The sequence below is a fragment of the Anomaloglossus baeobatrachus genome, chromosome 1, assembly GCF_048569485.1.
Source record: "Anomaloglossus baeobatrachus isolate aAnoBae1 chromosome 1, aAnoBae1.hap1, whole genome shotgun sequence".
Lineage (NCBI taxonomy): Eukaryota > Metazoa > Chordata > Amphibia > Anura > Aromobatidae > Anomaloglossus > Anomaloglossus baeobatrachus.
Window position 1 is genome coordinate 258,906,550 of NC_134353.1, and position 17,117 is coordinate 258,923,666.

General features: G+C 39.5%; 2 protein-coding genes across 2 annotated transcripts in view; both read right to left on the minus strand.

Moving 5' to 3' along the window:
- LOC142311129 (uncharacterized) overlaps positions 1-5,154 on the minus strand; it is a 237,355-nt gene extending 232,201 nt beyond the window's left edge. The window contains exon 1 of the mRNA XM_075349272.1: positions 5,143-5,154. The gene's annotated coding sequence lies outside the window, so the exon portion shown is untranslated. The remainder of the gene's footprint in view (positions 1-5,142) is intronic.
- LOC142296347 (collagen alpha-1(XXV) chain-like) overlaps positions 2,323-17,117 on the minus strand; it is a 406,166-nt gene continuing 391,371 nt past the window's right edge. The window contains exons 4-5 of the mRNA XM_075339864.1: positions 5,143-5,160; positions 2,323-2,489 (exon numbers count right to left, since the gene is read on the minus strand). Coding sequence (XP_075195979.1) covers positions 2,323-2,489; positions 5,143-5,160 — 185 coding nt within the window. The remainder of the gene's footprint in view (positions 2,490-5,142; positions 5,161-17,117) is intronic.

The following is a 17,117-nucleotide window of genomic DNA, read 5'->3' on the forward strand; positions in this document are numbered from 1 at the left end:
CAGGCACAAAGAACAATGAGCTTCACATGTTTGGATTAATTATCTCTTTTTCCAGACTTTTCTGACTAATTAAGACCCTCCCCAAACTTGTGAACAGCACTCATACTTGGTCAACATGGGAAAGACAAAGGAGCATTCCAAGGCCATCAGAGACAAGATCGTGGAGGGTCACAAGGCTGGCAAGGGGTACAAAACCCTTTCCAAGGAGTTGGGCCTACCTGTCTCCACTGTTGGTAGCATCATCTGGAAGTGGAAGGCTTATGGAACTACTGTTAGCCTTCCACGGCCTGGACAGCCTTTGAAAGTTTCCACCCGTGCCGAGGCCAGGCTTGTCCGAAGAGTCAAGGCTAACCCAAGGACAACAAGGAAGGAGCTCCGGGAAGATCTCATGGCAGTGGGGACATTGGTTTCAGTCAATACCATAAGTAACGTACTCCACCGCAATGGTCCCCGTTCCAGACGAGCCCATAAGGTACCTTTACTTTCAAAGCGTCATGTCAAGGCTCGTCTACAGTTTGCTCATGATCACTTGGAGGACTCTGAGACAGACTGGTTCAAGGTTCTATGGTCTGATGAGACCAAGATCGAGATTTTTGATGCCAACCACACACGTGACGTTTGGAGACTGGATGGCACTGCATACAACCCCAAGAATACCATCCCTACAGTCAAGCATGGTGGTGGCAGCATCATACTGTGGGGCTGTTTCTCAGCCAAGGGGCCTGGCCATCTGGTCTGCATCCATGGGAAGATGGATAGCACGGCCTACCTGGAGATTTTGGCCAAGAACCTCCGCTCCTCCATCAAGGATCTTAAGATGGGTCGTCATTTCATCTTCCAGCAAGACAACGACCCAAAGCACACAGCCAAGAAAACCAAGGCCTGGTTCAAGAGGGAAAAAAATCAAGGTGTTGCAGTGGCCTAGTCAGTCTCCTGACCTTAACCCAATTGAAAACTTGTGGAAGGAGCTCAAGATTAAAGTCCACATGAGACACCCAAAGAACCTAGATAACTTGGAGAAGATCTGCATGGAGGAGTGGGCCAAGATAACTCCAGAGACCTGTGCCGGCCTGATCAGGTCTTATAAAAGACGATTATTAGCTGTAATTGCAAACAAGGGTTATTCCACAAAATATTAAACCTAGGGGTTAAATAACAATTGACCCACACTTTTATGTTGAAAATTTATTAAAATTTAACTGAGCAACATAACTTGTTGGTTTGTAAGATTTATGCATCTGTTAATAAATCCTGCTCTTGTTTGAAGTTTGCAGGCTCTAACTTATTTGCATCTTATCAAACCTGCTAAATCTGCAGGGGGTTGAATACTACTTGTAGGCACTGTATATATATACAGTATATATATATTTATATATGTAGAACAAAGTGAAGAAAGATCCAGCAAAGTAAGACGACTCCAAAGGGCAATAAAAAAAGTATATATTTTTTTTTTCCGACTTTATTATGCAAGGATAAAAATTCCAGAGCTCTTGACAGATAGTTGTATGCAAGGTATATGCAGTATGGACTACGCGTTTCGGCGGTCACAACCGCCTTCTTCACGGTCCCAAGCCAAGCTCTGGAATTTTTATCCTTGCATAATAAAGTCAGAAAGAAAAAAGAAATATATACTTTTTTATTGCCCTTTGGAGTCGTCTTACCTTGCTGGATCTTTCTTCACTTTGTTCTACATTTCTTGGAAGTCTCCCCCTTCAGGACCGTGCAATAAGGAGGAGTGAGACACCGGGGCCTGAGCTCAGACAGATGAGCTGGTCTACAATCTTTTGTTTTAAAAAAAAAAAAATAATATATATATATATATATATATATATATATACACACACATGTGTTATATTATGTCTACACTGACAGCACATTTATTAGGCAGGAATTTTGACCATATATTCTTTGTTATGCAGATTTTCCAACTCCAAGCTGTATAAACTCAAATGCTTATTGCATGAAGCAGATCAGGTGATGTGTATACAGTATATGTAATGCATAATTATTAGGCAGCTCGTTTTCCTCAGACGAAAAGGGGCAAAAAAGAAATATAACCGACTCTGAAAAGTCAAAAATTGTTATAAGTCTTACAGAGGGATGGTGCATAATTAAAATTGCTAATATATTGGGGAGTTATCAATACTTTTGTTGGAAATAGTCAACAGGGTCACAAAAAATGTGTTGAGAAATAAAATATGCACATTAGGTGCCAAAGATTTGAGAGGAATGAAATGTGAAGTAACCAGGAACCCATTATTATGCAGGGCTGTCTTATTCTAGAAATGCAACCTCCCTGGAGTGCTCAGGAGTACAAGGTGTTCAGCACTCAGACACGACCAAGGTTGTGAAGGCAGAAACCACCACTGAACAAGACTCAGAAGTTGAAATGTAAAGACTGAACCAAGAAATATCTGAAGACAGATTTTTCCAAAGTTGCACTTTGGAAAATACTTTCTTCAAGTAGCAGTCCAGGAAAAGGTCTGCATCTATAAAGAAAAACATGATTTTTGTGTAGTATAATGTTCTGTAGCATGCATCGAAGTACTCCACTGCTTAGCTAGCCAGTAAAGGCCTTTAAATGAATAACTAATGACATGGCCCGTTCCTCACCTGACCTAAACCCTATAGAGAGCTTGTGGGTCCTTCTTAAATGGGAGATTTATTGTAAAGAAATACAATACACCTCTCTGAACAGTGTCTGCCCAAAAAATGTTGGTTGTGAACAGATTAAGAATCTGACAGACTCCATACAGGGAAGGCTTATGACTAGTGATGAGCAAGAGTGCTTGGCATTTTTCAGTAATCATCAGGGTGCTTGAGACACTTAGTTCTAGATCGAGTATCTACAGGTGCTCAACATGCTTGATTTCCTGCCTGGAGAGAGAGATTTTTGGTAAAAATGCTCGAGTTTACTATTGACTTCCTGTATGCTCGATACTTGAGTCGAGCCATTCGACCTGCTCAGTACTGAGCACTTAAGCATTTTAGTGCTCGCTCATCAGTACTTATGATTGTTAATAAAAAGCGGTATGCTATATTGGTCATGATGTATTTATTTGTAATGTCAAAAATGTATTTTGTGCATTTTGATTTGTTTGGTTATTATTCTCACTTTAACAAATGAAAATTAAGGAGGGAAATTTACATTTTTCATTTAGCTGCATAATAATTCTGCACACTAATTATGCTCACATAGAAAATCTCCTAAGAAAGACATAACTTAACTTTTACTTTCTTAAATATTCTGGTTTTAGGTTTATTAAGCATTTGGATTGACTGACAGAAGAGTCAAAAATACAAATGGTCTAATATTGTGCGGACAGTGTTTATCTTTATATATATATTGTTCTAGCGTGACTTATTCTGTGAATACCTGCTATCAGGGGACAGATATCTGCCATTGTATCATGGCTCTGACATGTTACAATTTCCATTTTACTTGGCAAGCCTTTGAGCATTTATTCTAGCTTTTTGTTCAGAATCATTGTTTTCTTGCAGAAAGAATTTTTATCATTTCTGGTGTTAATACTTATGGTGTCCAGAATGTACTGGAGCATGCCACTGCCAGCATCTTATAATTACATTGAGGGTTGATTATTCTTACTGAATCCCACAGTTACAAATATCTGGATGACACTTACAAAATTTTAATGTCTAAGACTAACTTTGAACAAAAGCTGTATTCACAAAGAGAACAAATGCTGCCAAATCCATAAAATAGAAATTCCCAACCTTTTCTAGTTTTATCCAAATAATTTTATGGGGCTGCAATGTTGATTGGGTCATGGTATAAACCACCATTGTTCTACATAAGCTGGCTGCGACTGTTATTTGATGGCGTTGTACTCTGCTTTCTGATTTTGCTGGCAGTTTCATATTGTATAAATAGAATTAACCTACTATGCCACACATCACAGTGGCTAAAAGGGTAGGCAACAAGACTGCTTGGACATTGGAGCTAGACTGTCACATATTCTTAACTAGAATCATCCTTGAACACCTATAACCCAGTATACGTAGTATGTACAGTATCTAGACAGACCTAGCATAAAATGACATTGCAATCTAGACTAGCGCTTCCTAAATGATCTAAAATAACTTACCATTAGAGATGAGCGGACATGTGGATGTTCAGTTCGGTGGGTTCAGCTGGACTTCAGATAACGTTCCCGAACTTGAACACTGATTTTTTTTTTGTAAAGCCTGTGTTCGGTACAAACACCGAACTTCAAGGGTCTGCTCATCTCTAGTTACCATGTATACTGGGCTAAAATGTTTGCCCTATTCATTTAAATTTAGAAGGTGCTAAGTTATATAACTAAGTAAAAGTGATGCCAATTTTGCTGTGTCATTCATATGATCGATATTAAAGGGTTTGTCCAGGACTATGAAATTAGAACCATTGCCTATCCTTGACATGGGTCATCAATATTAGCTTGATCAAAGTATGACAATTTGCTCCCCCACTGATATCAACTGTTAGCTAGTCCCACCATCGGGGTCTGGGCATAAACAGAGAACGGAACCAGAAGACCACATCTCTATACAATGATACAATGTGTAGTGAGTAGTAGCTGTTTTTAGATTTCAGAGATCCCATATACTGTATTTTAGTAGATGAAAAAAGCCACTGTATATGGATCTGTGGTGGTCTGGCCACTACAGGAACTTCTTACAAGAGATTGATAGGGTGCCAGAAGTAGGATCCCCACGCATCTAATTCTAAAAAACTATTCCAAGAATAGTTCATCAGTGTCCTAGTCCTAGACAGCCCCTTTAAGGTGGCCCCACAATGACTAGACGTTTGAATTCTAAGTAGATGGTCCCCATGTATAGCAAAAAGTTTGGCTGACTTTACCCTGAGGTGTAGGAAAATGTAATGTGGACTGTCTGTTTAGTCTAACCAGCGTAATGAAATGTTGCAATGGCAACTCTTGCCTTTTGATTTTATTTTCAGTTAATAAGATTGTCAGATGAGTCAATGTTGTGTTCAGGTAAGTCATTGTAATTGACAGAAGAAATTTCACAAAAGAAATGTGAATAATGGGAGCAGTTGAGATTGCTTAAAGAAAGCAACACAGTGGGGAACTCACTAAAAATCAAAAGTCAAGAAAAAAAGAAATATGTGTTTTTACTTACCTGTGGCCCAGGTTGACCCTGTAAAGTGATAAATAGTACAAAGTTATTATGATTTTACAAATTTATTAAAATGTTACAAATTTACAAACTTTTTCTAGCATTACTAAAATATTCTTCATAGACAATAACAATTATTTCAAAAGTCTGATTGATTTTAACGGTTTATCATTTTAGCATTTGTAAAATGCAGAGCAACCTGGAGGGCTTATATTGATAGGTGCAAACAATATCCAGAAATAGTTCATTGGCAGGATTAAAAAATGTCCAATGTGGAGCAATTAATTTCTATATTCAACGATTATTCTGTATAGAATAAGAGAGTCCTGACATTCCTTTCTTTTGTTTGGGAAGTAAAGCAACCCTTGAGAGCCAAAATGTATCTACATTGAGCAGAATTTACACCAACAGAAACAGTTGTACAAATAGAGTACCCCTAAACAATAAGCCATGTTTTTCCAAAACTGGTCTACCTAGAGTTTTTGGTGTCACCTAATGTTCCTCAACTCCAGTCCTCAAGACCCACCAACAGTGCATGTTTTTAGGATTTCCTTAGCAAGTGGTGGAATTATAACCTATGCAAGTGATTAAATTATCATCTGTGCAATACAAAGGAAATTCTGAAAACATGAACTGTTGGTGAGTGGACAATACGAAGCTGTACTTGGCACTTCCACTCTCAGTAGAAAAGCAAGGGGTGAATTTTTGGACTTCTTTTATAAAAATTGTTTATGCCATGACAAGTGGAAGCAAAGTTTCACACATATACCATTAAATCAACCTGCCTTATATTGTGTATGTACCCCTTAATCAAGAGTGGTAGATCTCCAAAGTTGTCCTATGGTAACAAGTGCCAAGACATTAGCCATAGATTCATTAAGACTCAGAAGCTCCCATAGAGGGTAAATTACATGGAGATCTGAGGATTTAAGAGTCTAATGGCCATTTAACACTGGAACTACTGGACTTGTGACACCTATATAGAAATACATGGTGCAAAGTAGTCAAAATGACTACCTCAGTAGTTCTAGTGTTAATGAGAGCTGATAACTGGCTGAACAATCATTGCCCTATGTAAATATTAGCTAATTAATGAAACGCGATTGGTCTATAAAAAAGAAACATGGCCAAAAAATCATTATTGGCCCTCTACAACACCTTCCAGTGTAAGCAAAAGATGTGCAGTCAAGAATAACCAAAGTATTTAGGAATAAATGATAGTAGTTATAATTGTTCATCCCCAGGATTGCAACACATTACTGGATATGTAATTAACAGCAATTTATATGCTATATTGTCAATCGTCTGCCACTGTTAAGGGTTCCTGGGAAAAACTTTGATCTCTCTTGTCATCTTCTTAATACTTTTCTTGAATTATTTTTACAGAGTGGAAGGGGGCATTATACTGTTGACGGATGTAACTACCATTAAGGAATACTATTACCCTGAAGGGGTGTGCTTGATCTGCAACATTGTTTAAGTAGGTGGTACAAGTCAACATGTAGCATACATAAAAATGCCAAGACTGAGGGCTTGCAAACAGAACAAAGCCCAGAACATTACACTGCCATCACTGACTTGCCTTCTTCTCATGGTGCATCCTGGGGCAACTCTTCTGCAGGTAAAGGATGCACATGCACCCAGTTGTCCACATGATAGTAAAGCACCACTCCAGAGGGTTTTTTTTCCACTGCAGTGATGCTTTTAATCTAAGGTCCCTGATCCTACAGTAATACTAACTCTCCAGTGTTTTCACCTTTTATCGATGGTGCTCCGGTCTCTCGGCACCATGTTGTGTTCGGAACTTCTCACTAGCCAGAATTAAGTCACAACACAAGCTCTAAATGTAAGACTATAATAGCCAAAATAAGGCTCTCATAGACTTGCATTGAAGAGTGACCTCTGGCGTGCTACATGAAACATTGGTGCGATTCAGCAGGTCACGAAGCGGAGAAGACCAATGGAAGTGTTGTTATAGAAGATGAAGACGGTGGTGTAAGTATAAGATTAGGGTCAGGGAACTTAGATTTGAAGCACCTCTCCAGCAGTAAAATAAAAAAATGGCTGCAGTGGTGCTTTAACCCCCTCACAACCTTGGAAGTTCCAGTACATCCAAGGGTGTGTCTGTCCCTTTAATGCGGGCTCGCACGGCCTGAATGCGGCACTGAATGGTAGTCATGACAGCCAGGCGTCAGCTGATGACCACTGTCGCTGTCATGATGTGGTTCCTATAACAAGAGATCAGCATTTCTGCTGTTCAGAGGAATCCTGAAACGGGTGGTTCACCCATATTCATTATTGGCCACAACAATACTATGTTAAGAAACAAGGTTTCTCTCAAACACCTTGTGTTGCCAATAGTGCCTGTGAGTGGCGCTATTGCGAACCGCTCTTCCCCATCATCTGACCCCCAGGATCCATGACCTCAGGGATGCGGTGATATCACGTAAACTTCCTGCTCACCTGACATCCCCATGGCCGTTCCCAATCTCCGTGAGTCACTGGGCTGTGGGCAGAGTTTCACCACTCGTCACAGCCCAGCGTCACAGCGCAGCACGTCCCTGCTCACTCCTCCTTTGCTGCCTAGCGCCACAAGCAGGAGGGATGTTGGGCTGTGATGAGCGGTGAAACTCCGCACTAGCCAGTTTCCTACTCCACACTGATGAGGGGCAAATACCCCGAAACAGCTGTCTGTGGATGGATACCATGTTTGGCATAGGTGGTCTCCTTGACTGGAGACTGCCCTTCCCGTGGTTGTTCCTTCCCGGTGAAAGACCTGGCTAGTTTCCTGCCAGCGTTGAGAAACATGTGATGGTGTCTCCGCAGGCTTTATTGTTTTGAATATTTCCCAGGGGGCATTGCACTAGAATCACTGTGTTGAGAAACACATGATGGTGTCTCCGCGGTGTTGTATGTTGATCTCCCTAAGGTCAACCATCCTTGCTTATGTAGTCATAGAGACTGGGGCCGGCCGCGGTGATGTCAGGTGAGCAGGAAGTTGACGTGACATCATCGAATCCCCAAGGTCACGGAGCCCAGGGGTCAGGCCATGGGGAAGAGCGGACCGCAATAGCGCAGCTCACAGGCACTTTTGGCAACACAACGTATTTGAGACAAACCTTGATTCTCAACATAATATCATTGTGGCCAATAATAAATATGCGTGAACCACTTCTTGAAGCACCACTGTGAACAGCACAAATGATTGGACAGTGTCAGCTTCAAGTCCCCTAAGGGGACTAGTAAAATCAATAAAAAGTTTTTAAAAATATGAATAAAAAAAACTTAAAAGATCAAATCACCCCCTTTTGCCCTATTGAAAATAAAATAATTAAAATAAATAAATATATATATTTGATATTGCCATATTCAGAAATGCCTGATCTATCAAAATATAGAATCAATTAATCTGATCGGCAAAGGGCATAGTGAGGAAAAAAATCAAAATGCCAGAATTACGTTTTTCTCGTCGACACTACATTGCAATAAAATGCAATAAGAGACGATAAAAAAATTGTATCTACCCCAAAATGGTATAATTAAAAATGTCAACTCAAGACGCAAAAAATAAGACCTAACACAGACCCAGATTCAGAAAAATGGAAACGCTATAGGTTTTGGAAAATGGCAACGAAAGCGCAATTCTTTTTTTTTTACAAATTTCGGATTTTTTTTTTCACCACTTAAAAATAAAACTATACATGTTTAGTATGTACGAACTCAAACTGACCTGGAGAATCATATTCCCTGATCAGTTTTACCATATAGTGAACATGGTAAATAAACAAACAAAAAACTATTATGGAATTGCACTTGTTTTGCAATTTCACCACACTGGTAACTTTATTTCTGTTTTGCAGTAGAACATGGGGCAGAATGAATGGTGTCATTGAAAAGTACAATGTGTCCAGCAAAAAACAAGCTCTCACATGGTTCTATTGATGGAAATATAAAAAAGTTATGGCTTTTGGAGTAAAAGGATGAAAAAACGAAAATGAAAAACAGAAAATCCCCGGAGGGTGAAGGGGTTAAATATGGTATATTTGGATGCGGTATGGTATTAAACAGTATAATGGTAGCACAGTATATATTTAACACGGTATACATGTTGTCGTGGCCCTGTTACACTCATGAATAGAGATAAGCGGACCCGTGGATGTTAGGTGGGTTCTGCCAGACTTTAGATAAAGTTCGGTTTCGGTGTCGGACTTGACCTAAACCCCAATGGAAGTCACTGATTGGGCAGTTCGTGTCTCCGGCGCTCACATGCAGCCAGACATAAACAGATCACTTCCGGGACAGAGGAGGGTGGGCGCGGTTTTTCCATTTTTTTTTCGCTTGGTGCACACTACATCCAATTATGCTGTTGATCCCCTAATGTGAGCCAATCAAACACTGCAAGTAGTTCACACTGGGCTGAGCACTGAGCGTACCCAAGCACTGAGCGTACCCGAGCACAGCGATGCTTGCACGAGTCATTTGCATACATAAAGCAACCAAACTCTGAACTCTTTTCTTGTAAAGTCTGTATTCATTACAAACACCGAAAACCGAATCTCGGGTTCACTCATCTCTGCTTATAGGTACATTGGTCTCCTTCTTATACACAATTGATGGTCAAAAAAATATTGTAATAATTGTGAAGAAAAATTCAAGAAAAAGGAAATAGACAATTAGAAAAAAATACACGGGCAAAGAACCTAAAGAAGACATCGTATATCTGTATAAAAGGCCCAAGGCATTTTCGATTAGTTACATTTCTAAACCCACAGAGAAAGCCCCATGTGGACACCTTCTGTGTTATAATGTGATGTGCATCTGCAAGTAAGAAGTGTTGAGCTTTGTAATAAGATTAACATATACTGTGATGGAGCACACCGATGTAATAATGCTCTATTAGCATTGTATAGAAATGTGACACCTGTTACCCCTACTCCTAATCCTGATAAAGATAATAGAACCTACACAAAATACCTCTCCTGATCAAAGGCTTTATCCTCCAGCCTTTACCATTAATCTCCAACCTGATAGCTATCTACATGTTTTACTCACAGGGAATTATCTGTGAAATCTATGTGAATGACCATGGAAAAAAGTGACAAATTGCCCAGCAAAGGCCAAAGCTGCGCACGTTTTAGGGATAAATGATGAGAGCCATCGTTCTCCGCTACAGATGCTTTTACTGTTAAATCATTGTATATTACATACTTTTGCAAACATCACCCTTAGGTCAATAAACAGAATGTAAAAATTACAGAATCGCTCTCATGATTTCCAGCTCCAGAAATGATATAGCACTTTTCTACTATAACCCTGAGTTTAGAAACTCTGTGAGGTGTCAGATCAAAGATGGCTTGGAAATTTATAACTCTTTCCATCTGATATTGAACGCTATTTTTTCTTTAACTTGCCTCTGTAGAGAACTAAAGGCCATATGTTTAAATAACGGACATTGACAGTCGGGCTGTACATACAGTATCTGCTGGAAATATCTGGGGTTGAGTCAATGAACCAGCCAAACCAGCTCTTAGTTCTAGTTGTGTTAAATAGCACCGTCAATGCTGTAATAACCAGCTCTCATTAGTACTGCTAAAGTTATCGTTTGCCGCACTTAAAAACACACAACCAAAACCTGCTAACTAAAATTCTTTGTTATTTAGTCCAGGAGTAGTCAAACATTTATGGCATATTCTATCAATATACCAGAGATGTTCAGGATAAAAAAAAATCACATTAATATGGTGACCGTTAAACACTTTCAACAAACATTGAGGTGATCAATAAATACATATTTATTTGAACCGGGTTTTCCACCCCAGGGCATACTTTCAGCAAGCAGCAAAGTTTGGTGACTAATAATATATACACTGTTAAGGCCCCGTTACATGCAATGATATCGCTAACGATATGTCGCCAGGGTCACGGATTTTGTGATGCACATCCGCCGTCATTAACGACGTTGTTGCATGTAACAGCTACGAACGTTTGTTAATGATCAAAAATACTCACCTAATTGTTGATCGTTGACAAGTCATTCATTTTCAAAATCTCGTTGGTCGTTGTGGACGTAGGTTGTTCGTTGTTCCTGAGGCAGCACACATTGCTACGTGTGACACCCCGGGAATAACGAACAACAGCTTACCTGCGTCAACAAGGTGGGTGTGTCGTTAATGCGGCTCCTCTCCGCCCCTCCGCTTCTATTGGTCGGCCGCTGTGTGACGTCGCTGTGACGGCGCACAAATCTCCCCCTTAACGAACAGGTTGTTTGCCGCTTACAGAGACGTCGCTAGAAAGGTAAGTGCGTGTGACGGGTGTTAGCGATATTGTGCGCCACGGGCAGCGATTTGCCCATGACGCACAAACAAAGGGGGTGGGTGCTTTCATGAGCGACATCGCTAGCGATGTCGCTGCGTGTAGCCCCCTTTAGGATTTGGCTCTCTTAGCTGCTGATCATCATGCATGCAAGTATGCAAGGGCGACTTCCTTCTTCCCCCTGACGAAGCAGCAGGTGACCCCGTAGGCTGTGAAACGTGCTTTGGGGTACACCACTCTGGACCCTGGGCCTTACTTCTATTTAGGTAAACACTTTGATCTGTTTATTGCTATTTTTGCACCTTTGGTTTACCTGGGCTGCATGCAGTAATCAATTGTTCACATATAACCTGAACACCTCTTCCTGCATGCAGATCAGCTTAACCAATTTTGTCTTTTGTGTGGTGTATCTCATTGTCCTGCATACATCATCAATCATTCTACTCTCTTTTTGTACTTATGCAATTGTAAATGTACTCTGCAGTATAATCTGGGACCTTTTCTTTTAAAGCCATATCCCTCCTCTTGTTCTTACTTTTTATGCACAATTGTACTTTATGGCAATTTTCAATTAACAATTTTTGATTCAGCATTAATTCTTTGTCCTCTGGTTTCTTCATCATTATCTGAGTTGCTGGTAATCTGGTTGGGGGGTTTCCCTCCATCCCGATTACAAAAGTATTAAATCTGGATGGAAAATAAGTATTTAGCATCTGTGATTGGTTGGAATCACAGACCGTATCTATGGGATTATCGTAGTATAAAATAAATAATTAAAATTGGAGTAGGGTCCCCCCATCTATTTATACCAGCACAGATAAAGCACATGGCTACAGGCTTCAGCTCCCAGCAGTGCAATTATCTTAGCTGTGTATCAAAATAAGAGGAACTGCAGGCGGCTTTTTTGTTTTTAATTATTTAAATAAATAATTTTAAAATCCAGTGTGAGGCCCGCCAATTTTAATACCCAGCCAAGATAAAGCCCGACAGCTGGGGGCTGGTATTTTCAGGTTGGGGAGATCCATACTTCTTGGCCCCCCGTGCCTAAAAATAGAAGCCTGTAGCCATCCAGGATTGCTGCATCCATTAGATGTGAGAGAACTGGCACTTTACCAGGCTCTTCCCAATTGCCCTGGTGTGGTGGCAATTAGGGTAATAAGGGGTTAATCATAGCTCACAACAGCCACTAAGGCCCAAATTAGTATTGAGAGGTGTTGATGAAACCCTCCCATACTAATCTGAAAGGGAAAGTAAATAAACACAAACAGTGAAAAAGTCCTTTATTTGAAATAAAATACAAAAAAACATTCTTTCACCACTTTATTAACCCCCAAAAGAGGCAGGTCTAACATAATCCACACAAAGTTCCACGACTATTCCAGCTCTGCTACATCTGAACTGACAGCGAACAGCCATAGAACATGGCGGCCCGTTGTGGAATTTAGGCAGAGACTGATCCCCAGCGATCAGTGGTGACATCACTCAGATTGGTTTCAGTCACAGCTGGAGGTTCCCATATTATCCCACCTGTGCCCGCAGCAACCTGACCTCAGGGGACCTCAATGAACTCAGTGACCTCACCTCAGGTGAGGTCACTGGGTTCACAGATCTAAATTTCCTGGCAGAAAACTGTTTTTTTTTTGCCAAGAGATTCAGATTTGGTGCTGAAATTTCTACATCATATTCCTGCACCAAATCTACATCTCCTGGCACAAAGAAAAAAAATGATCAAAACACTATGCAGTTTTGATGTGAATTTTTTTGCCAGGACATCTAGATGTGGTGCTGAAATCTGGTGCAGACATTTCAGCACTAAACTTGCACCTCCTGGAAGAAAACTGCACTGAAACAGCATCAAAACCGTTTTTGTACATTTGTTTTTGCCAAGAGATGCAGATTTGGTGCTGAAATTTCTACAGCATATTCATGCTCCCAATCTACACCACCTGGCAAAAAAAGCATCAAAACTGCATGCATTAAGAGGCGGTTTTAATGCAGTTTTTTTGCCTGGAGGTGTACATTGGGTGCAGGAATATGTGGTAGAAATGTCAGCACCAAATCTGCATCTCTTGACAAAAAAAATGCACAAAAACAGCTTTCACACCGTTTCGGTGTGTTTTTCTGCCAGGAGATGCACATTTGGTGCTGAAATCTGGTGGAGACATTTCAGCACCAAATTTGCACCTTCTGGAAGTAAACTGCACCAAAACAACGTCAAAACGGTTTTTGTGCACTTTTTTGCCAAGAGATACAGATTTGGTGCTGAAATTTTTACACCATATTCTTGAACCTAATCTACACCTCCTGGCAAAAAAAACCCACATTAGAACTGCATGCGTTATGATGTGGTTTTGATGCATTTTTTTGGGCGCAGAGGTGTAGATTGGGTGCAGGAATATGGTGTAAAAATTTCAGCACTAAATCTGCATTTGCAGTTTTCAGCCAGTAGATGCAGGTCTGTGAACTCAGTGACATCAAGTGTGAGAAGCTTGTTAAGAGTGGCCGGTTTGTGGTCTTATTTTATTCACACTACTCTACTGAGTATTCTGGTTGATATCTTTTTAAAATCCATGATTCAGTGAAGACTCATTCCTGAGATTGGAGATTGAGATTGGAGATTCTACATGTGCCAGTGGCCTGGCCAATCCTTTTACAGATTAGTGGCCCATCAAATTGCATGTTTGTATCAGAAATATGTGAATTACGTTCTGGGTTTGAGGTGGGCAACTCTGACACGTGAACAAGTTACCGCACATTGCTTGTTTAATGGTTGCAAAAAGTGAAATCTTAAAATAATGTTGAACTTTTATTAATATTTAATTTGAGTACTATATACTAATAACATCTCAGAAGTAAAAGCAGGCTGAATTCACAGCGCGCCAGCAAGCTCAGAGCCAAAATTATCATTCCAATACATCTTCGTATTTCCAACATTTCTGCTATGTGAATTTCAATATGAACCAGTAAAGTTTAATTGCCTGTTAATTCACCAGACTGGAAAAATATTGTTGACTCTGTGTATAGATCACTTAACGCTATTACGTATCATAAATGGCAAGCCTGATGCATGTCTCCCGAGTACTGTTGCGTGTAGCACATTTTGTTTTATAGTCCACACAGTATGCAAATGTCATGTGATTAGATTGCCTAGTCTTTAAAAGCTATCTATTCCTTATGTTTAGTATAGAAGCTCATACACATTAAAGAAAACTTGGTCAATCCATCTTTTCCAGAAGGACCAGCTGACCATCTAATGTGTACGGGGGCATTTCGACTGCCTCTTCACAGATGATGTAGAGGGAACAATATTGGATCTATTGTGTATAGTGTTGTCTCAATTTTATCCTGACAACGGATATCAGGGGAAAGAAAGAATGGACTTGTTAGAATGCAACATGCCCCATAGTGTAAACTGCCGGAGGAATCCCACCTGGAATAGGTTCTCACTTATCCTGATATTATTATTATTATTATTATTATTATTATTTATTATTATAGCACCATCAATTCCATGGTGCTTTACCTGTGAAAGGGGTATACGTAATAGGGACAAGTACAATAATTATAAACAATACAAGGCACAGACTGGTACATGGGGATAGAGGTCCCTGCCCATGAGGGCTCACAGTATCAAATTATATTTGAGAATTGGGCACAAAGCAAAGTGATTTTTAGTATAGGATTGAATCTAATAGAAGTCACCTTGTCACTTGGAGATGAAATCCCAAACTTTGATGAAAATGCGTTCTGAGAACCTCATATTTTTACATATGTACTCATACTGTGTACAGTGCTGTTACATAAGAGTTTGATATATATACTGTGCATATTTGTAATGCAGCCACAACGTATAAGGCCTGTGTATTCATATAATATTACAGATAGTGCTGATCTATTCCTAGGTTTTGTTGCCTTTTGGAATTGGGTTTAGAGCTACATAGTTTGTATACCCCATCCAATGCTGTTGCATAACATTTGTACTGCAGTCACTATATGTAGTGCTGACCATTCTGAGGACTACAAAATATATGTTGGTTGGTAACAATCTAAAGTATATAGGTACCATTAATCTATTCTGTACTCTACCATTCCCCATCAATTATCTCATACATCAAGCTGTAAAATTCCATTTAAAGTGGTATTCCCATCTCCAATATCCTATCCCAATATAAAGTAGGTGTAATAATAATAATAATAATAATAGCAAATACCTCCAATTAAACATGTAGTATAGTTCTTCTGATGTCTCTTACCTTATATGCAGGTCATTGCAGCTTAGGTATCCATGGTTACATCCACAGTTAATTGCGTGTGGTTGTAACCATGGTTACCTAAGCTGCAATGCCCTGCACATGAGGTAAGAGACATGGCTATATCATAAGACCTCTGCTACATTTCTAATTGGAGGTATTTGCTAATATTATTATTATTATTATTATTATTACACCTACTACATATTGGGATAGGAACTTGGAGATGAGAATACCCCTTTAAGTAGAGAGCATTCAAGGAAAGAGGTATCAGTAATGCAGCCCTATATATAAGGCCCATGCAGGACTGTGGTAGCCCCAGATAACTTACTGTGTTATATTATTTAGAAAGATATTAGTTGAATTGCATATACAGCATACTGATCATACAAATTCCCCATATGCATTTTATTTTGTGCATATCACATTCACATGGCATGCCGCTGAGTTGCCATAACTGTTAGCGTGGACAGAAGTAGCAAGTAGTCTGATGCCTTGTATATATGGGGCAACAAATGATATATGAGGCAACAATTGATATATGGGGCAACAAATTATGTTAAAACCCATGATAGGACTATAACATTACAATTGTATAGCAAAGACTTGTATTTGACAGGTATGAAATTCCAAGATTTTTTACCTATACATTTGCCAGAAATATGTAGACATTTCAAATGACATATTTTTGCTGTTTAATATGCTCTCTAAGCAATTCACATTTACACATTTTCTGTCTTTTCTCAAATTTTGAATTAGAAAACTTTAAATGTCAATTTTATGTATTCAAGACAATGGAATTCACAAGTATTAATATGTGTATCAGTCTTGTGAACTCTATAAAATGAACAAAAAAAAATGAAATTGCAAGTCCAATTCGATCTTGGTATGTCAAAACAAACTTGCCAAAACACATAGTTCTGTCTTAGCTCTAGATTTCGTTCTATCCCCGCCTTTTTAAACCTCAGTCCAGTTTCAGATGTTTCAGAAATGTAGCAAAACATTTAATCAAGTGTAAACTCAGAACATTCTGTATTCCTGGATTTTCCAAATCCTTTCTTCTGTGACATCTGTCCTCAGGTTTGTTTCACAGGAAAGACTAAATTCATCACTTGGATTTTGACCGTATAGCTTTGTATGTATAAGGAGTAATAGAGCCCCTCACTTAAAAAAATCCAGATTTGTTGTAACGTATAAGAAACTGGCCACTCTTCTTGTCCAGAGTGGCCAGTTTCTGCTCTTATTTTATTCCCATTGCTTCACTGAGTATGGATTTTTTTTTTAGTGCTAGGTTTTATGATTTTTACCAAGGGGGTTAGGGTTAGCTCACAGAACTCTTTGGGTGTGTCTTTAAGATGCTATGCATTATTTCCCTCTGAGTAACACTCCCAATGGTAAAGACCATAAAAATTAGTA